This window comes from Nilaparvata lugens, unplaced genomic scaffold (genome assembly GCF_014356525.2).
Source record: "Nilaparvata lugens isolate BPH unplaced genomic scaffold, ASM1435652v1 scaffold4641, whole genome shotgun sequence".
Classification (NCBI taxonomy): Eukaryota; Metazoa; Arthropoda; class Insecta; order Hemiptera; family Delphacidae; genus Nilaparvata; species Nilaparvata lugens.
The window spans coordinates 3,575-25,382 of NW_024090736.1; the positions used below are offsets into that span (position 1 = coordinate 3,575).

The 21,808-nt window shown below is 35.2% G+C and overlaps 1 protein-coding gene across 3 annotated transcripts; it reads left to right on the top strand.

The window, feature by feature from the left end:
* Window positions 1-1,358: 1,358 nt before the first annotated feature.
* LOC111050181 lies at window positions 1,359-20,928 on the top strand. Of its 3 annotated transcripts, none has more exons than XM_039444430.1 (9): window positions 1,359-1,498; window positions 2,166-2,225; window positions 3,470-3,587; window positions 6,633-6,811; window positions 8,499-8,651; window positions 10,232-10,435; window positions 13,344-13,544; window positions 16,532-17,132; window positions 20,593-20,925. In XM_039444430.1, exons 1-5 carry the CDS (start codon window positions 1,494-1,496, stop codon window positions 8,620-8,622), a joined length of 486 nt encoding a protein of 161 aa, XP_039300364.1. In that variant the 5' UTR covers window positions 1,359-1,493; the 3' UTR covers window positions 8,623-8,651; window positions 10,232-10,435; window positions 13,344-13,544; window positions 16,532-17,132; window positions 20,593-20,925. The 3 variants fall into 3 exon arrangements, with proteins under 3 accessions (XP_039300364.1, XP_039300365.1, XP_039300366.1); XM_039444431.1 differs by lacking the exon at window positions 1,359-1,498 and adding an exon at window positions 1,605-1,794 and having other exon boundaries at window positions 20,593-20,928; XM_039444432.1 differs by lacking the exon at window positions 1,359-1,498 and adding an exon at window positions 1,887-2,053 and having other exon boundaries at window positions 20,593-20,928.
* The last annotated feature ends 880 nt before the right edge of the window (window positions 20,929-21,808 follow it).

The window sequence follows — 21,808 nt, forward strand, 5'->3', positions numbered from 1 at the left end:
TGACTAAACGTGTCTGATCATGTTTTGTCTTGTCTTGACTAACTGGTGTGTGCCTAGTCTTACTTTTTTATAATATTTTATCTCGTACCGTATTTGAGATATGCTCATGTACATTAATTTCTCTTGGATTTGGTTCTTGTAAATCAAGACAAGTTTCAGACTTCAGTCGGTTTTTATAATAATTATTACCGTTTTAATTAAATTTATTCATATTTTTGAATGTAATTTACAATACCAATCGAAAATAGAACTCTTTATAGTGTATTGAAACAAACGATCTAACTAATATTATTATATTTGATAGAGAATATACGAATTATATATCTATAATTCTTAAGTAGACTATAATCCACTCTTGAAACTCATTGATTGCTCGATGGAGTTCCATATTACAGAGTAACTTACAGCGAGTTAGATACCAGGAATGAAGTGTACTGTGTACCTATTATGTAAACTCCATTATCTTATGTCCTTGATTATGAGTTCTATACTTAACTATAATGAATAATCAATATTCCAATATTCGAGAACTGGCGGAATTTCCCAAGAATGGAGTCAAGACAATGCGTTTTTGCATTAGCATTGTCTTGCACTCCAAGAATTAATTTAACAGTTATGTAAACACTATCAGTTCAATGGACGATAATGTCACAATAATTAGAGAATTCAGACTAATGTTTGGTTAATGCTTTCACCTGAAGAAGTTATCAGCAATAGGCCTAATTGTTAAATCAATATCAGCTGATAACTACTGATATTATCAGTAGCTTAGTAATAATACAAAATTAATAATCTAGCCTACTAATGGTAGGCCTACAAAGAATACGGTACGGTATCAACTGAGATTCCTTGTAAGTTACCGTACTATAACTAATAATACTTCTGAATTCCTCAGTAAGTTATATTAAGTTATTCCTCCTCCACTTTGTTAAATTCATTGAACAGTATAGTTTGCTATATTCGTATAAATTGCCAGCTATTGAAATGAGCTATTGAAAATTACTATTCTATTGGGATAGAATATTATTTTCTATTTATTATTCCATAGGATAGAACATTATTGTGAAATGAAGACACGCCATCCAAATAATATTATGAAAGACAGAAGCATCTTTTTTTAAAACAAAATATTCATTTGCTGGACAGCCACACCTCAATAATTGTTCAATGGCATCATTCACAGAGGACAGAGTGCAATTCATTTGCAGTACCTTTCCCACGCTATTCTTATTTCAAATCAGTCTATTTTTAGAAGGTTGCGTCATTATTTCATTGCAACGTCCAGTTTTGAAATTGGCGCGTACCTTATCACATTTTTGCTTCCAAATTTCTCCTGTTGAGAGCGCTGAACTCAGTAAAATTTCGGCCGTTCGCTCCTTGCTTCCAAAGTTCCAACAAAAACAAACTTGCTCTGACAGCGTTGAAAAATTAGGATTTTTGTGTATGGAATCTCAGAGGGAGGTCTATGTGTTTCTTTTTGAATTTCAGCAAAAATGAGGTAAGTTTATTAATTATTTCAAACTTACAAATTATTTTATAGATGCTAACCTTTATTTACTTGGTTCCTTGAAGGAATCACTCAGCTTTGTCCAATCGGTATTCAAAAAGTAGGCCAACGGTAACAAATCCTAAAACTGACCTTGTCTCTGTATTGTTTCGTGTGGAATATTCTTGATTGTGTATATTTTGAAGGCTAAATTTTGTTAATTATCTTTCAAAGTTTCTATAGGTTTGTTTATATTGCTTTTTGATGATGGCTTGTGTTTCCTGTTCCAAATTGAAGCAGTAGATAAGGTTAGCTTTGTGTATCCGTGTGGATTAGGTTTGTTTATTCATGTTAAATATACAATAAATTGGACACCTTGGAAAATTTAGTTAAGTTTAAAATTCTTATCAGGTTATTAAGATTTATATTTGGTTTTGAATCCACTGTATTTTTTAAAAACCAACATAGATAGCTAGTTTGTTACATAAGTCTACATTCTAACCTCCGGGCTGTAATCTATTTTCACTAAATTGTATCCGGATCATCAATATTCTCTGACATTTTTAGGTTAGTTTGCAACCATATTTCAAACTTGTAGTATTTTAAATGATATTAAAATTACTCTCTATACTGTTACCAACTATGATGATCAATCTCTAAATTTTTCTTTGAATTTCAGAATGAGTGAATCTACGGATAGAGTTCTCAGGACCCGATCTAAAAGCATTGTGAGACAGAGGTAAGTTAGCTTGTTTCAATTAAATGTAAGTAGTAGGCTATTTATTTATTAAGATATGGGTGTTGAATTTTTTATAATCATTCAAAATAATCATTTTTTCATAATTTCATAAGTATTTAGCTGAACATACTTGCTTGGAATGACTGTCTAATATATTTCCATAACTATTGAATTTAATAAATTCAAAATTCATGGAATATCATAATTAATCAAATATTTCCTCATGCACAGCACTGCAAATCTAATTAAACACTTTCAGAATTGAGAGAATTTCTAGGGGTGGCCACTAAAGACAATTCATGTGTGTACACACAACATGCTCGTCGAATGCATGATGTGTCATTAGCGAACAAAAACAGCTGTTTGATAGCAAAATTAAATAAAACATTAAATAAACTTCTGGGAAATGATAATATTATAATGATACAAAATTATTCCACCTTAAATCGAGCAGCGAAGAAGGAATAAACAAGATAAAATCTAATATACAAAAACCTAACCTCCAAAAATTATGTTCGAAACATTTATGACACTTGTCCTGTCGTTATGATATGTTTTTGAAGGGATGGATTCAAGGATCCAAAGGTTCAAAGAACCTCACACGTAAACCGTAGCTTATTATGTGTCACAAGTACGTTAGTTAGTTAGTTGGGTAAAGGACAAGGACAAGACCTGTGTCCTTTTCAAGATCTAGGAGTTTTTTCCCAATACTAACCTACCATCACCTGGCTAACATCCCATTCACCACCTGACTGCTTGCAGCCTAACAGAGCCTTTCTTCTTGCCCCTAGTCTCTCGCAATCCAGTATGATATGCTTGGCAGTCTCTTAAGGCCCGCCGCAAAGTAGACCCACGCTAGATTCACGTGGACGAAAAAACATAATAAAAACGCGTAGATTCACGCCACTCCAACCCATGCCTTGGGATGCTATGTAAACCATTGCTAGGCTTCTCCAGATATCTGTTTAATACATGCAATGAATAATCCACTTGTCAGCTGATTGATTATGAATAATTCTATAGCAATGGTTTACAAAACATCCCACGGCGTGGGTTGCTTTTCGTGGATTAGCGTGGGTTTACTTTGCAGCGGACCTAAAACTGATAACAAAGCCAAAACACTGTCTTTCATTTTATTTTGTCCTGTCGTTAGTGGCCACCCTAAGCCGTAGTTCAAGGGTTGAAGTCATTGTCAATCAAATAATGTAAATAGATTTCAGTAATTTATTTGTTTTTCTTTCCAGGAGAATATCTACCGATCATGTTACTAATACACAGATAACTGAAAAAGAAGTGATTTGGAAGAAAAGCGCTACATTTGACGATAGTTCTCGTGTTATTGGAGAACTAGGAGGAAATCATGTAAGTAACTTTTATTTCTCTCAGATATAATACAGTTTAATGACTTGGCAGTTTGGCATTTCTCTTAATGTTTAAATGTTTATATGTTGCGCATTTACGGCGAAACGCGCTAATAGATTTTCATGAAATTTGACAGGTATGTTCATTTTTTAATATTGCGCGTCGACGTATATACAAGGTTTTTGAAAATTTTGCATTTCAAGGATAATATAAAAGGAAAAAGGAGCCTCCTTCATACATCAATATTAGAGTAAAAATCAGACTATAGAATTATCCATCACAAATCAGCTGACACGTGATTACACAGATGTGTGGAGAAGCCAGTCTATTGCTGTATTTCCATAAGGTCTATAGTTTCTATCAGGTACTTGTGGATGAGCATACTGCGTGAGGTCTACTGTTCACAGAACTACTAGTATTTAGGGTAATAATAATATAGAGTAACCTGGCTGTCTCAGGTCTGTTGTCAGAGTTTTCAGGCCGCACCTGATCAAACTCAAGGCCTTTGACATGTCCTAACGACTATCTTTATGCAGCCGCGACCGGCGATTAACGTGTTCATCCGAAACACGGAAGTGGACCGAGAAAAATATCTTGCACGGGCAGGAATTTGATCATTCATTCATTCATTCATTCATTTATACAATAAGTACCTACATTTTTTGTAACTATTATGTAAAAATTTGGCGAAATAAACATTCTAGAAACATTATTAAATGATAGGGAGAGTAAAAATAAGGTAACCTTGTGATATTCCTCTCCCAAATTCAATAATAATAACTTGACAATAGTTATGTTGGCATGTCAGCCTGTACGCTACATACTGTTATCTTATATTATGTCTAGTCCACACTATCTCCAAGTCACTGGCCAAACTGGTAAGCTTAGCCACGTTGGTCTTGGCATCCACTCTGCCATGTGACCATTTGTGGATGCTCGGCTGGCCACTCGCCTTCGCTCGACAAAAAACCGAGTTATGACAAGCGAAGGCCAGTGAAGGCGAGCGCTGGCAAACCAGCCATCCACACTCTCGCGCTCCTTGTCATTTGTACGTATTGGGCGAGAGTGTGGATGCAGCATTAGAGCTATTGCTTACCATTAAGTGAGGTGGAACTCTAAGGCTAGGCGCACACCAGTTAGTCAAAACAAGACATGATCAGGCACGTTCAGTCACAATACTTCACATAGTTGCTTATGAAGACATGTCTAATTTGTAATGACTAATCAGTGTGAGTTGCGTCATAAGCAACTATGTGAAGTATTGTATCTGATCATGTCTTTTCTTGCCTTGACTAACTGGTGTGCGTTTAGTCTCAATACTTCACATAGCTGCTTGTGACGAAACTCCCACTGATTAGCACTGATTAGTCATTGCAATTAGACATGTCTTCATAAGCAACTATGTGAAGTATTGTGACTAAACGTGACTAGTCTTCTCTTGACTAACCGGTGTACGCCCAGCCGTAAAATCATAAATGAAAAGTTTGAATTAGTGGCATATTGTTGGTGATTGGCCGTTTTCACACTTGCCGATTTCTCACCGACACAACACAACAAGACGTAATATTGCTCTCCAATTGTCTGATTGGGTTGGCATATCAACAATTATCCAATGGTCGTTTTTCCACTTACCGATTGTCGGCCGACATAATTTATCGTCACGACACACACAATGTCTTCCTATTAGCTAATTCTTACAACCAGCTGATGCTCAGCCAATCAGAGGACAAATCTGGGAGTCGTGAAGATGAATTCAATGTCGGTAAGTGAGAAAACGACCATTGGCTGATATTTGATAGTCAACCCAATCAGACCATTGGTAAATGATATGTCGTGTCGTGTCGGAGAGAAATCTAACTGTCAAACCGGATATTGACTGACAGTTCCTACGCCAACACGATCAGACCATTGGTAAACAATATTTCTTGTCGTGTCGGTGAGAAGTCGGTAAGAGTGAAAACGGCTATTGGATGATTGTAGATAAGCTAACCCAACCAGACAATTGTAAAACAGTATTATGTCTTGTCGTGTCGGTGAGAAATCGGCAAGTGTGAATACGGCCCAATCTCCAACAATGTACCACTAGTTCAACCTTTTGATTTATGATTATAAGAGTTCGACCTCACTTAATGGTAAGCCATAGCTCTAATGCCGCATCCACACTCTCGCCCAATACGTAAAAATGACGACGAGCACGAGAGTGTAGATGAGTGGTTTGCCAGTCTGCCTTGACAGAATGTCAAGGAAGAACCTAGAAAATTAAGCTGGATTCCCATAAGTATCAGTGTACGTGTCCTTTACATTAATTTAGCCAATAGATATTGAGATATTACAATAATTACTGGGATATCTCAAGAAGGGTACAGAATTATGCATATTTTTGGAATATCTCAGTAACCATCGATCTTGGAACCGGTTACATTGGATTCCAAATCAAGTTTTACACCAGATTACTTCAACTTTAATATATTTGTGCCACTGAAATATTATTTTCATGATTGAGATTGCATATTTTAGTTTATCATTATATTTCTAGACTAGCAGGTAGTCCGTATCCCGCGAGGGTCTAATTGAAAAGTTGATAAACTGAAAACTTGACCTACTGAAATCTTGAAGAATTCTAAATAGGCTTATAGCCATCCTCGGTAAATCAAGAATCTATCTGTAAAATACTCAATAATAATTTTACGCATATATGTCTTGCAACTGAAAAAGAGCTATTGATTTCAGTTCAAATTTATTATTAACTAGCAGGTAACCCGTGCTCGGCAAGGGGCTAATCGAAAACTTGACAAGGTGAACCTGAGATCTTGAAGAATTGAATCTATATGCAGAATTTCAAGTTAATCAGTTGAGTAGTTCAGACGTGATGATGCGTCATTCGTGAATTTCCTATCTCGTACGTGTATAAGCCAATTCTTTCCTTTATTATATTATAGATATATTCGCTCTGTAGGAAACATAAAAGCAGTCATTCTATTCTATTCTATAGATGATGATTATTATCGGTATATTCTTAATCCAATGTTGTTTTTTATTTTGCAGGAATCAGCTGTTTTTGAAGACAGACTACATGGTAATGGAGATGTGGAGATAAATGACAACCTGTTGAATGAGAATTTTGTGAGAAATTTTGAAGAAGAGGAAAGTCCATGGCAGAATGGCCATTATAAGCCTGTCTCAGAGATTGTCGCCTATTACAGAAGTCTAGGGGATTGGTGGAAGTGAGTACCTACATCTTTTTGAATCAGAAATACTGATACACGTATGGCTTTTATTGGTAGGTAGTCCCATAGAGAAACAATAGCGTAAGTAGATATCCCATGGTATGGGGCGTTTATGTCGCAACTTTTACTGTTATCTCAAGCCGATTACTGTCGATTTTTACTGTTTTGACCGGGTAAGAGTGTATGAACGGCACAATATGACAGACTACCAGCGTCATAAAGCTTCACAGGAAAGAACTACGTGGACTATCGGCTTGAGATAACAGTAAAAGTTACGAAATAAACGCCCTATACCATGGGATATCTACTTATGCTATTGTTTCTCTATGGTAGTCCCTAACGGAAGTTCTACCTCGTCTGAGTATATCATTTGAGCCGTCAATGGGCCTTAAGACAGTCATACTTCAGCCAAAAATAAAATTTTGAATGATTCTGAATATCCAGGGCTTCTTCAGTGATGAAAATAAAAGGAATACAGTAGTACTTTTTTTAGTTTTTGAGAGTTTTAATGATTGTTTTTTCAAGTGAAATGTGTTTTGAATGATAACCAAGAACTATATTCGTTTTATTTTATTATAAAATTTTGTTGGTAGAAATGATGGAATTTAGAAAAAAATATGTTGTAGGCTATAAATTGTCTTACCGGTACCTATTGTAAATATAGAGGAAATATAGCATAAGAAGATATCCCCATGTTATAGGGCGTTTGAATTCCAAATTTTAAGCCAATCTTTTAGTATTCTCATTGATTTAATTATAATCTTTTTAAATAATAATACACATAAGTATCAAATCAATAGGCCGCTAATTATAAATTCATTTCTGATTGACCGAGCGAAGTGAGGTCTAAGATTCAAGTCGACGGTTTGGCATTACTCTTAATGTTTTAATGTTTATATGTTGCGCATTTACGGCGAAACGCGGTAATAGATTTTCATGAAATTGACAGGTATGTTCCTTTTAATTGCGCGTCGACGTATATACAAGGTTTTTGGAAATTTTGCATTTCAAGGATAATATAAATGGAAAAATGAGCCTCCTTCATACGCCAATATTAGAGTAAAAATCAGACTATAGAATTATTCATCATAAATCAGCTGACAAGTGATTACACAGCTGTGTGGAGAAGCCAGTCTATTGCTGTATTTCCATAAGGTCTATAGTTTCAATAGGTACTTGTGGATGAGAATACTGCGTGAGTTCTACTGTTCACAGAACTACTAGTAAGTAAGTTAATGATACTTTGAAGTTTCGAGTTTAGGTATGCAATGTATGAATTAAGCTTTGATGCTTATTCATAAGGAAAGCTGACAGTTTCAAGTGTATCTCACTATCGAACTATCTATTTCTATTTATCTATTTATACATTGATAGATACAATATAATTCTCAACTATGAATGATTGGGAGAGGAACAACAGGCTTGAAGCCCAAAACGGTGTGATGCCCACATGAGCTTTTCGCTTGTGCTTGGGTAATGGGAAGTGCGAGGGTGAATTATGAGATGATCAAACGTCCATGTCTATTCGATGGAATCCGGCGGGATTCGAACCCGCGACCAGGTAGCACTAGCAGACTGAAGGGTGCAACGCCTTAGTCAACTCGGCTATTAATAGGGCCGGCCTATTTTTTAAGTCGTTCATCTGTAATGTGTTTTTCATAACATTTTTGTATTTCTTTTGCAGCGTTCTCCCCAAAACCGACTACACCTACAACCCCATGTCGAAGTGGTACAGGAAGGAGATTGCTCCTGGCATACCCATGATACCAAAATATGGCCAGACCACCCCTACACCCATATACACCTAAGGCATCGTTTTTTGGATGGTTCACCAGAGGTCAGTATTATCTTGGAGAAGAAAAGATAGCATAAGAAAATATCCCATGGTATAGGTGATTTATGTTCCAAATTTCACTGTTAACTCAAGCTAATAATACACGTAGTTCTTTTTTTTCGGGTGGTTAAACAGAGGTCAGTATTATCTTGGAGAAGAAAAGATAGTTCTAGTTTTTCAAAATTCAATTTATACGTGGACTGCGACTACGCCCCGTTTTGGAAAGCCAATTTTCTGACTCCAGCTGTTTAAAGTCTAGAACTTAGCTAAATCCCGAGCTCGGAAACCGGCCCCAATGTTTTTGCTTCAACGAATAAATAAATGATTTGATGAATAAAAATAAACTTGGAATCTTAAAGAGGAAATATAAAACAGTAGAAGATGAGTTGAATAGAAGTATAGTTGAAAATACCATAGGGTAAAAATGATAAAAGGATTATTATACTATCTTTCCTCTATGATAATACTGACCTCTGTTAAACCACCCGAAAAACGAAGAACTGCGTGGACTATTAGCTTAGAGCAACATTGGGGCTAATTTAATTAAAATTATACTATCATATACTATTCTTTCTCTATAGTATCACTAACAATACTTCTATACAACTTATTCCAACTGTTTTATATTTTCTGTTCACGATTTCCAGTTCATTTTATTTATCAAATCATTAATTTATTCATTGCATGAAGCGAAAACATTTAGAGATTCTATGGGGCTAGTTTCTTTAGAATTAAGAAGTCTCGTAATACACTTGACTGTAAGATACCTTCACTATACTGTATCAAATACTCATCTTGTGATAATATGCGTGTCTATTGTGTTCTCCTGTTAGGATGGTCTCTAACGAAAGGACATGTATGATAAACATAAGTGTACACACATGTTCATCATGCACGTTTTGTCATCAGCGAGAGGCTTAGAAACAAAAAAAAAAAAAGCTGTTTGACAGCAGCTTCTAACATAAATATACATCCAATTGCAATAAATGAACTGAAAATTATCCTATTATATTAAGCGAGCAATTTATATTTTTTATCTGGTTATTTATGTTCAACGGATCTCGAAAACGGCTCTAACGATTTTCACGAAATTTGGAATATAGTAGGTTTATGATATCAAAATTCGATTGCACTAAGTCTCATCCCTGGGAAAACTCGCTGAAGGACATTAAAAGGATAATTCATCCTTGGCTGAAACAACTGTGGATAGTAAAAAAGTGAGTGAGCAAGTGAGTATGTGAAAAATCAAAGATCAAGATGACGTATAGCTAGCTGTGAAATAGAAACACGATCATTTCAGAGAATTGTGTTCTGTTTATCAATGGATAAAAATAACGAGCGAAGCTAGGTGTCCCGATATTCAAGAATTATGTCTCAGATATGTTGAGGTACAGATTTACGCGCCGCGAACATGAGCAATTCATTTTTAATCAGATGATACCAAGCTTTTTATATCTGTATCTTACCGTTCCTGTAAAATACAGATATAATCAGCTGATGGAAAGTGAATTGGTAAATCTGTACGCACCTTTATGTGTCACAAATAAAATATAATTTAATTTCATATTTCCTTTCTTTTGCAGAACAAACAAACACAAGGTCATCTGCGAGAGATAACAGTGTGTCATCCAGATGTTCGTCAGCTGTTAAGGTTTCGTGGTATCGTCGGCTGGTGACCACAGTTGTGACAGCTGTCACCACAATTTGGGTGACTGTCACAAGTGTCACCCACATCACAGCTGGCAGAACGCACAATGTGAACGGAATACATGCACAACGCCTCAAAGGTACTTGGAACTCGAATTATAATGATTAATGTTTTAAGATACGATAGTAAGTTTATAGTAATATGAGATGATAAATTTAGGCCCGGTTGCACAAAAGCCGGTTAAATTGTTGACCGAGCGAATTGAGGTCTAAGATTCAAGTCGACGGTTTGGCATTTCTCTTAATGTTTGAATATTTATATGTTTATATGTTGCGCATTTACGGCGAAACGCGGTAATAGATTTTCATGAAATTTAACAGGTAAGTTCCTTTTTTAATTGCGCGTTGACGTATATACAAGGTTTTTGGAAATTTTGCATTTCAAGGATAATATAAAAGGAAAAAGGAGCCTCCTTCATACGTCAATATTAGAGCAAAACTCAGACTATAGAATTATTCATCATAAATCAGCTGGCAAGTGATTACACAGATGTGTGGAGAAGCCAGTCTATTGCTGTATTTCCATAAAGTCTATAGTTTCAATCAGGTACTTGTGGATGAGAATACTGCGTGAGGTCTTCTGTTCACAGAACTACTAGTAATCATTATTAATTCCACGAGAACCAATCAGAGACGCTTTCTTTTTGAAAAATTCTTCTATGATTGGTTCTCGTGAAATTAAACACGATTAAAATTTAACCGGCTTTTGTGCAACCAGGGGTTGAATTTTTTTGGTGATTTCTAGTGCAGAGAGAATAGAATATGACGTTATTTGAATTTATGAGGTACAAGAGTTGTAATGTCTGCTTTCCAATGTTAGTCAAATTCCTTATTGAAGAACATGCTCTTCAAGTAATGCAATATATGCAATCCACAATAAATATAGTAACTTGAAAGATATAAAATTATTCAAATAATTCTATCTGTAATATTGTATAGTATAATAGGCCTATTCGTTTCGTTTTTTTTTTAATTTGTTGAATGGTTTTACAAAATATAAACACGAATTATAACGAGTTACTAATTAGTAAACAGTTGTAAATGCGCTTTCCTATGATTTTCTAGTAGCCTACGGAGAACGTAATAATATGAGCAGAATCAGAGTAATTGGTTCTTATGAGTTTGACCTACCAACTGATTCAATTCAATTTTTCAATTTGAGCTTTCACTGTGCAAATGGCCCTTATAAAGGCCGGGACACACATAACCACACCGAGCCCGCGACAACATACGGCCGAGTGAGAAAACAAATGCTTTTAAACGTGTAGGGACACATACTACCGCACCGCGACAGCACCGGCACCGTGTTTGTTGCCCGCGCCGTCACCGACTAGCTCAGTTTATTTTTTGTCTGTGACGGTCACCACCCTCTTAATCTATGAGTGAAAAACTTATTGAAGACATAAGGAATTTTCCAGTATTGTACAATCAAAGTGATGAGAAATATCGCAATCCCGAATACAAGGGAAGGGTCTCCTTCAAGGAATGATTTCCTCCAGAAAGTATCGTTTTTTCAGGGGTTCTAGTAACTTGTTCAAGAGAAGATTGAAAGTATTTTTTGTCATAGGAAAATATTTGTAGAACTTCATTACATCATCCATGAGACGAGGAAACAGGGTATTAAATTCTCCCTCAATGGGTCTTAATTTCCAGGCACTATCCACCCAAGTTCTCTTCCTTCGACTAAATTAATGTTTCCTCTTTTTCTTCTTCTAAAGTCAAGGCAATCATTGCTAAATCACTGTTCCGAAAATTTTGATTGAGATCACTCTCAGAGATCAGAAAACAGTAGCACAATGTGAAAATCAATATCAATTTGACATCAATGTCAAAAACTCATAAAATTTAAGAATTTAACACAATTTGAATAGTTTTCTGATCACATTCAGAAATCAGAACACAGTAGCACTACAGAACTGAGACACTGCTGCCGCTCGGCTGTCGCACGGAGTCCGTGTGTTCTCCTACCACCATCACCGTGTCGCGGGCTTAGCTTGGCCGTACGTCGGTGCGGTTATGTGTGCTCCGGCCTTAATACGATGTCCCATTCGCATTTTAATCGAATCGTTCTTGGAGAACCTCTTAATTGACATCTTTCAAATCATCTGTATTAATTTTCTGTGTTGTGATGAAGTGGATATCCACATTTGAATAAAACTACTATCAATATTTTTCCTGTATTTTAGATAAATAGAATATATAGATACATAGAATAATTACCGGATGTAGCGAGTCGTCACATAGTTGAAATCAGACATTTAACTTATTTATGAAGCCATAACTCCACTTTTCGTTGCACAGATGAAAAAGTAAAACTAAAAACGCCCAATTAAACACATGATTCCGTTGCACAGTCATCAAAAAGAGCTCATTTATGTCTCCAATAGCTAAAAACAGTCAGTCAAGTTATGGGCCCGAAGTCGTGCTGTTAAATCCAATATCTACTCCCACCAAATGCATTTTAGAGGTTGTGATAGCTTTTTTTGAAAGATGTTTACAAAAAACCATCTGTATATAAGTAAATTATTTTTCTCTCCCTATGTTTTTCAAGTTGTTTATAACCTCTAAATCGCTAAATATGGTGAGAAATCTCGCCAAAAGCCAAGTGTCGCCACATTGTTTATCAATTTTATGTGAGGTCTTTCAGGTCTGTTCACAGTGATGTCGATTGAAACTTTGCCCGATGCCAAGACATTGGTTGGATAGAAGCATGTACGGAAAAAGTGAATAGATTTGCAGTGTGACCTATGTGTGATGCTAATTCGAGATATAGTTAAATGGGCTTCGCAAACGACTGTGCAACGACCAACCATTTATGTCAGTGTCTCACATAGCTATGTTTGATTTTATGTAACGACTCTGCAACCGGGCATAAGATAGATAGAAGTGGATATCCACATTGAATAAAACTACTATCAATATTTTAGATAAATAGAATATACAGATACATGGAATAAGATAGATAATTGAATCTCGATTGTTTTGCAGGTCGTCAGCTGTTCCAAGAGTCGAACACCTGGTGGCGACTGCCGTTCGTCTGGTTGTATAGGCTAATGATGAACATATTGGCCCTTGACATTGGAATCCTAGCGGCTGTCAGGCGGTGTGCCAACAAGCTACGCAGTTCTAGGACGGGAGTCGAACTGGTCACCATCTTGTTGCTTCTGTTGCCTTTGATACTGTTTTTCGGTGAGTTCTGATGAATTTTATAAAACCTCAATTATAATAATTATTTTTGAATGTATCGTACAACATTTTACAAATAGTACAGTATAGTAAATACAATAATTGAGGAGTTTGATGGAAGAAGGGCACTAAGAACTTTAGGCCCTTTTTCCGTCAAAGCGCTTTTCGGATTCGCCGCCATCTTTTCTATATGTCTACAAAATTTCATACCTCTATGTTTTTTCTGAACGATGCGACGACGATTTTAAGAAGGCAGTGTCAAGAATTTGAGCGGGGTTTCTAGGTCACATAGGCTCTCTACTCTACACGTGGTATTTGGGTATGCACGTTTCCAATGAACAATAATGATTGTTGTAAATCGGAGTGTTCGCGAAAAATACATGATGAAATTAAATCAAAAATATGTGAAAATTGTTACTCAACATCTGGGACTGTTCTTGCTACAAAAGTTATTCTGACATTGGTGGGCCCACTTCATTTTAGTTCCTGAAACCCCATTTTGATAGTGCTATTTTGTTTGTAAAAGCTCAGCCAGGAACACTCTCTAAACCAAAAGTTGCTAATCTGAAAAGTTTATTTCCTTTCCTACCTGAAGATAAAATATCTTTTTTTTCATGAAACTTTCACAACAGAGGTTCATAATGCCTCAGATGGTGAAGAAAGTGATGCTAGTTCTGATAATGAATAGTAGGTTAATTAAGTTGAAATGTTTGCTTTTTTATTTAAAAATACTTTTTTCTATTAAAATATTTAATAAGTTTATTCCATATCAATAAATAAGAATGAAAAATCTTAGTTTATCCACTTCATTTGGAACATTTCCTAGAAAAATCACTTTGATGGAAGAAGGGCCTCTGTTTGTAATGCTTTTTATCCAATATTAAACAATGTAGGAAGTGATTCTCAGTTATTGTAGCACAATTACTGGACAAATTAAACTTTGAAGTTTCATTTAACTAGATTACTAGCTGATACACAAGATAATAGTTTCCTATAAATCACTTTGAAATCTTTGACAGCGTTTTTCTCAAAATATGGTTTTAGCACATGGGCCCTTCTTCCATCAAACTCCTCTATTTGTTCTGTAATTCACTCTTGTAAATACGCACACAACAACAGATATACGAACGAAAAATTAAACATGTTGACATGAGCAGACGGATGACTCTGAGTTAGAAAACTAACGAAAAATTTTAAATGCACTGAAAAGTTATATTCTCACATTGCACAGTGGGTTATATCATCATATCATAACCTATGAAATGTACAAAACTGCTTTATCAGTAAATAATGACAATGGGCCATATGAATAAAGTTGAGCATTTGCTTATACTTCTAAAATATGGAGCATAAGCTTCATTTTCTATGAATAAACGTGTGCAAAACCTTTTGCTCATGCTCATCAAAAAAATAGTTCGAGCATTTGCTCAAAAGTAAAAGCTTTTGCTCAAAATTGTATGAATAAACTAGAGCATTTGCTCAACTTTTGAAGCAAATGCTTCAAAGAGGTGAGTCTAGTCTAGAGCAGCTTATCACCTTTTGCTCATAGTAAAATGGCTCAACTAATTCGTTTGAGGAAGACGAAACTATACCAGATACGATCACAACCAATAGTTGAGAACTATAAAACTCTTTTTAGATTCAACCATGATACATATCACCATTATCCCTACAAAAGATAGCCATCACAAAATAGGAAATAAGTATTTAAGAAGATGAAAGTGTAGACGATTATAAGAAGGCTATTGATATTATAAGAATATGCTGAAGATTTTTATAGAGATGACATTTTTTCACGCTATTATTTCAAAATTCTAAACTACTAACCTAAAACTCTATTCATAAATAGAAAACAGAGCAGACGACGCAAACACAAGCGGTGCACCCTATTTGCATATTTAGCGCTTCCGTGAGCTATAAAAACAAACTAAGGCTACAAAAGCGAATCAGCTGATGAAAAATCTCTAAAATACGTGAGCATTTGCTCCAGAGTTCAGGAGCATAAGGTAAGAGTAAAAGGTAAAGGTAAAGGTAAAGGTTTGCTCATGAGCAAAACCTTATGCTCCATGCTCTTGCTCATGAGCATTTGCTCTGGTTTTATTCATATGGGCCATTATCTTAAATATTATAAGTGTTGGGAAAAATGTTTTGTCAAACATGTGTTTGCACACTTGTTGTAAAAATAGCTATTAAATATTATAAATAATATCGGGGCACCGAGCTTCGCTCGTTATTTATTTATTTATTGACTTTTGATAAACCGAACAAAATTCTTTAAAATGATTGGGGAAGTACTAACAGGCACAGCCCAAAACTGTTTCTTTCCCGAATTTTGATTTATACACTATAAAAATAGTCCAGAAAGTAGTTTATGTTCCATACACTTGAATTCAGGTTCAATTTTCTGTTCAAACATTTGAAAACAAAAAATTTATAATTTAGATTATATACAAACCAAATTGAATAACAAAATAACACTCACTAATCGCTTGAAATTGTCAAATAATGATCAACTTTGAAAATTATAATATACTCTAGTTTAGGAGGATTATCATGTCATGTCAACAAATCAGATTATGTTGATCAAATCGATTAAATTGTCTAGCTAGATAAAATTTCTCGCTGATTGATTATGATTACACAGCTGGAAATAATTCTGTCTCTCTCCCACATAGGCACACGCATCTTCTGTTATCGAGAGATGACGAAATTATCATCTGTTTTCCAAGGATGAATTATCCTTTTAATGTCGTTCAGCGAGTTTTCCAAAGAATGAGACCTAGTGCAATCGAATCTTTATATCATAAACCTATCGTTAGAGCCGTTTTCGAGATCCGTAAAACATAAATAAACCAGATATATAAATACAGAAATTGCTCGCTTAATATAATAGGATAACTTGAAAACAGAAAAAACAAATCATGTTATGCCTGCAAACTTTCAAACTTGTACTAAGACATCCTCAAACTCATAACCCTTCTTGTTTACAGGTTTCTACCGTGACCAATTCCCCCACCACAAGTCATTACTTGTTGACACAGTGGAGAGCAGTAGATCATGGATATCTTCATCTCTTTCTGGCATCTTTGGATTGATACCTTCATCTCTGTCCTACACCTTTGGATCGGGGATCTGAGATGATATCGTCATCTATTTCTGGCATATTTGGATGGATACCTTCATCTCTGTCCAACATCTTTGGATCGGGATATGAGATGATATCGTCATCTCTTTTTGGCATAATTGGATGGTTATCTTCATCTTTCTCCAACATCTTTGGATCTGGATATGAGATGATATCGTCATCTCTTTTTGGCATAATTGGATGGATATCTTCATCTCTGTCCAACACCTTTGGATGGGGATATATGATAATATCGTCATCTCTTTCTGGCATACTTGGATGGATATCTGCATCTCTTTCTAGCATCTATGGATGGGGATCTGGGATGTTTTCTTCAGTGGGTTCATATTGGGAGCCAGTCGCAGCGTAGCTGTGAGGCGGGATATTTTGATCTGTTGATTGATAGTATATCGGCTGGCATCGTTACAGTGGGACAGTCTGCATGGCAGTTTGTGCTGTATTTGTATGTAAGTATCCAGTTCATACAAAGTTTATTAATATCTTTCTATTATCAAAATTCAATCATTTGAAAATTTTTGTGACCAGCCGTCAGGCTCGCTTCGCTCGCCATATCAGGCGATATAATATTCCCAGGAATAGCTCTGATTGAAGTAGCAGTGCCCAATCAATTTTCCGCGATAAATGCATTTCAATCTTCAACTTGGTGCCAACCTAACAAAGTCAACTCAACTTTATGCCAACCTGACGAAATTATTAATTTAGTTACCAGTTAACAACTGTTTCGAAGAGGTACTCTCTCTAGATTATAGTTCTATGGTAACATATGCTATGGACATTTTTCAATTATAATTAAGAGATTGGAATAAGAAGAATATACATGCTAAAAGACGAACTTTAAACCCTTAAAAACCACCCTTAGAGTTAAAATATTGCCAAAAGATTTCTTAGTGAGCCTCTAAAGGGCCAACTGAACATACCTACCAAATTTGAACGTTTTTCGGTCCGGTAGATTTTTAGTTTTGCGAGTGAGTGAGTCAGTCAGTGAGTGAGTGCCATTTCGATTTTATATATATAGAAGATTGAGGGCCGGTTTCTGAGCTCGGGATTTATCTAAGTTCTAGACTTTGTACAGCTGGAGTCAGAAAATTCGCTCTCCGAAACGGGGCGTTATCGCAGTTTTTATGATTATATTTATTTTCTCATTTCTATAATATTGGAAACGGTTCTCCTTGACAAAATGAAATAATTCAAAATAGCTTAAACTTTACTCTATTTTCTCTTTACTTTATTTTGTGTTAAATTTTCTAGTTTTTCGAAATTTAATTTAAATGTGTGGACTGTGACTACGCCACGTTTCGGAAAGACAATTTTCTGACTCCAGCTGGTAAAAGTCTGGAACTTGGCTAAATCTCGACCTCGGAAACCGTCCCTTAGTGATACTTTGAGTGTAGTGTTTCTTAGTTTCTGAGAGTTCTAGTGATAGATTTCGTCTAGTGTTTCAGTTTTATATACTTTTTATTTAACAAAATTTATGGAATCAATACAGTATAATAGGACCCGAGGAAACGAAATAATTCAAGACGTCTCTGCTTCCAAATTTTGATAAATTGTCTAAGTAGAGATTATTTAACATTCCTTCAAATATGTCACTTTTTACATAAACACTGTCAATAAACTAGTAGTTCTGCTAACAGTAGACCTCGCTCATGAATAGCCTACAACTTTCAAACTAATGAGAAGGGCCATTCAGAAAGTACAGTATATTGTGATGATTTAGCCATGACATCTATTATTTTCTCCTTTGAAAATGCTAAAGACATTGTTTCCAGGGACACCGGACTTATAAATGTCTCTCAAGGAGGTACCTTCATATCGTCCTCATATTTAGAATAGCCTATTACAAATTTCCTAACAATTAATTATAAGAAATCGGTCAACTGACAGAAAAATGGAATATGCAATTTATACCATGAATCGTCTCACAGACGATAGTGAGACGGAAATGATTCTAAATAACATGGGTATGTTGGTGACAATGACAGGAGGTTGCTAATAATGTTTTTCATGAAAAGTGGATTCAATTTTATGGCGGCTTGTTATGCCTATGCTCACAAGTTGGTTTCCGATCTCATACTTAAGCGAAAACAAGAGCTAACTAAGCTGTGATGTCTCCGGCCGGTTCGGTAGGTCTAGAAACTATTCATCTATGAAACAGGGAAATATCGTGTTGAAAAGGGAAGAAATGGTACAATCAAGTGAGAAGTTTTCTTCAATTAATAATACAGTATGATTTGGAGCGGCTCAGACGTTTCAAGGTTCACCGCTGAAAACTCTTGTCCTCTATCGATAGCATTCCAACGATACCATTCATTCAATACAGCACATTTTACAACGGTACAATTTATTTTCAATTTTTATTAAAACCGGAGGTCTTATCAAAAATCGTTACACATACGTTTCTGCGCCTTGTTTCAAAGAACTTGCATACCAAATTTCATCCAAATCGGACAATAACTGCGACTGTAACTGCGGTACAAACAAACAAACAGACAAAAGCCGATCGAGTCGAAACTAAGACCTCAGCTTCGCTTCGTTCAATAATAATGTATACACTAACAATTGTCAATTTTCCACGTTAACGAAAAACAAATACTTAATTTTTTGATAACTTTTCAACACTTAAATTACGGCTGATTCTTATAAATAAAAGCTATTAGCTTCTACTTATGTTTTTGGAGCCCTTCATCAACACTGTGTTGTGGAAGCAATGTTGAGAAAGGGCCTAGTGTCCGAAAGAGCTCCAAAAACATAAGTAGAATCTAATAGATTTTAATTATCAAAATCGTAATTTAAGTGCTCCAAAGTGATTATTAACAAGCAGTTAATAATAAATGTCATTTGAGTCGGTTTGATATAAATTGGCCTAATCATGATTATGCACAAGAGAATGAAATATGCAAAGCACAAACACAATAGTACTAGATTACTAAAGCTAAATAATCAAATATAGTGAGGTCCACGTTATAATGGCAGAGTACGATTGACAATACTGTTGCTGTTCTTTTTCTATCATACAACAAAACAGATAGCGCTATCTCTCTCTAGCTTTGCAATGTTGTCTGTTTGTCAGAATATTTTATTTTTACTTTTGACAGTGACTCTACAAAAGTAAACAAACAATTGTCAGCCGCCATTGTTTTTCTTTATTCTATCAAAATACTTGAGTACACAAGTCGTATAATTGATTTAAAATGTATTTTTGAAACAATGAGATAATTTTTAGACATTACCGTATGATAAACACAAATTAAAATACCTGAAATGACATTTTAAAAGTTGATAACTATTTTTTACATACAAATGTATTGTTAATCTTTTTTGGAGAATAAAGAATTTCAATTTCAACCATCGTAGAATTCATCATACGCTTCAGTTAGTTTACACGTATAGGTTAGACCTACTAGTATAGAATAATATTGAAAGGTTATTTCAGAATTATTTCCATTTAGATTACTTATTTTAAATAGGATTTCTATTTTTCAAAAGAAATTCTAATAGAATACGTACCAAAAAACTCAATTTCTGTTGTTTTGAAATTCAGATTGTTGCATGACAGCTTTTTAAATTAGCCGCCATTTCAGGTTTGTATAAAAATAAAAATCTAATCTCAGTTATGAAAGCAAATTTTTTAATCAAATTATGAAAAATATATTTTCTTGATTAACTTGGCATTAAATTGATTATTTTATCAAGGAAATGATAATTTTAATTAGATCAAATTTAATGGGATGAATTGAGTAACAGCTGTGTACACTCAGTGGCAAAATGGAGAGACTTGGCAACGTTTTTCTCCTATCTTTCTTCACTGCCACTATAACGTGGACCTCACTATAGAACTCAATTATACAGCACACCATAGTACAATAAAATAGAAAATAAAGTTGAATTGTGTTTGATTGCTTTCAGAGTTTCCTGCTACTCTTACCAACCCTCCTGCCATCTCTCCCCTCCACGGCAACCATTGCAACTGGTTCTGTTGCCAAGATGGCGGCCACTAATGACCACTTGCAACCAGCAATGAGTCGTGAACAGCTGATTGGTATCGTACAGGAGGCGGTTCGGAGTACACTCAAACAGGACTCGGCTCAGTTGGTAGATGTTACTGTACGGAGTGAGAAGTTGAAAGTGTTGCTGGATCAGGTTAGAGAAATGGTTTATTTATCTATTTATTAACTTATTTAAAATTAATTTCAATACCAAGAATAAGGTGGGAGGATGAAGTGAGAGACGATCTCCAAAAAATGGGATGTATAGGATAGACAGAGGACCGAAAAGAGTGGAGAGCTGTAGTGGAGGCGGCCAACGCTCATATTGGGCTGTAGTCCTAAAAAACATTAATTTCATTTATTCGTTTAATGGTTTGTTTATTTATTGATCAATTAGTTTGTTCATTAGTTCATTCAGTCATCTATACTTCCATCCAATGAACTTTCCTAATTCATTCATTAGCCGGCCGGGTTGGTCTAGTGGTAAGGAGAGCTACAAACTTCGGTCTGCTAGCACCGCCTTGTTCGTGGGTTCGAATCCCGCATATGGCATGGACGTTTGATTATCTCATCAATTGACCAATGCCCTTCCATTACCCTCGCACAAGCAAAAAGCGCATGTGGGTAATAAATTATCCCCAATAAATAAAAAAAATAAATTTATTCTTTGAATTATTCATGCAATTAGTAGCGAATTAAGTCATTTCTCAATTCATGCGTTTCCTTATTCGTTCATCCATTCAAGGTCTATAAATACAGGTCATGACACTCGTGCTTCTTATGGAGCGGCCATTTTATGGGGTCTTCATGGCGGTACATTTGAAAATTCAATTCAATTTGCTCGTAACAAAATTATTCATTTTAAAAACAATATTCTGGTTCAGATAATATGTGAATTCAGGTTTTCAATTTTTAATAATGAAATTTCAATAATAAATGCTTTAATTCTTCATTTATTTATTATAAAAAATTGTTCTTATTCTTGTAACTTAAGGATTAAGATTCATAAGGCATTGGGACAAGACAGAATATGCGAGGCCAACTTCAAAAAGAGTTTTAAGTTCCCGATCAATTAAATCTGAAAATCAACAATTCAATACCTAGTTAGAATCTAAGTATTATTATTCTGTCGGAAC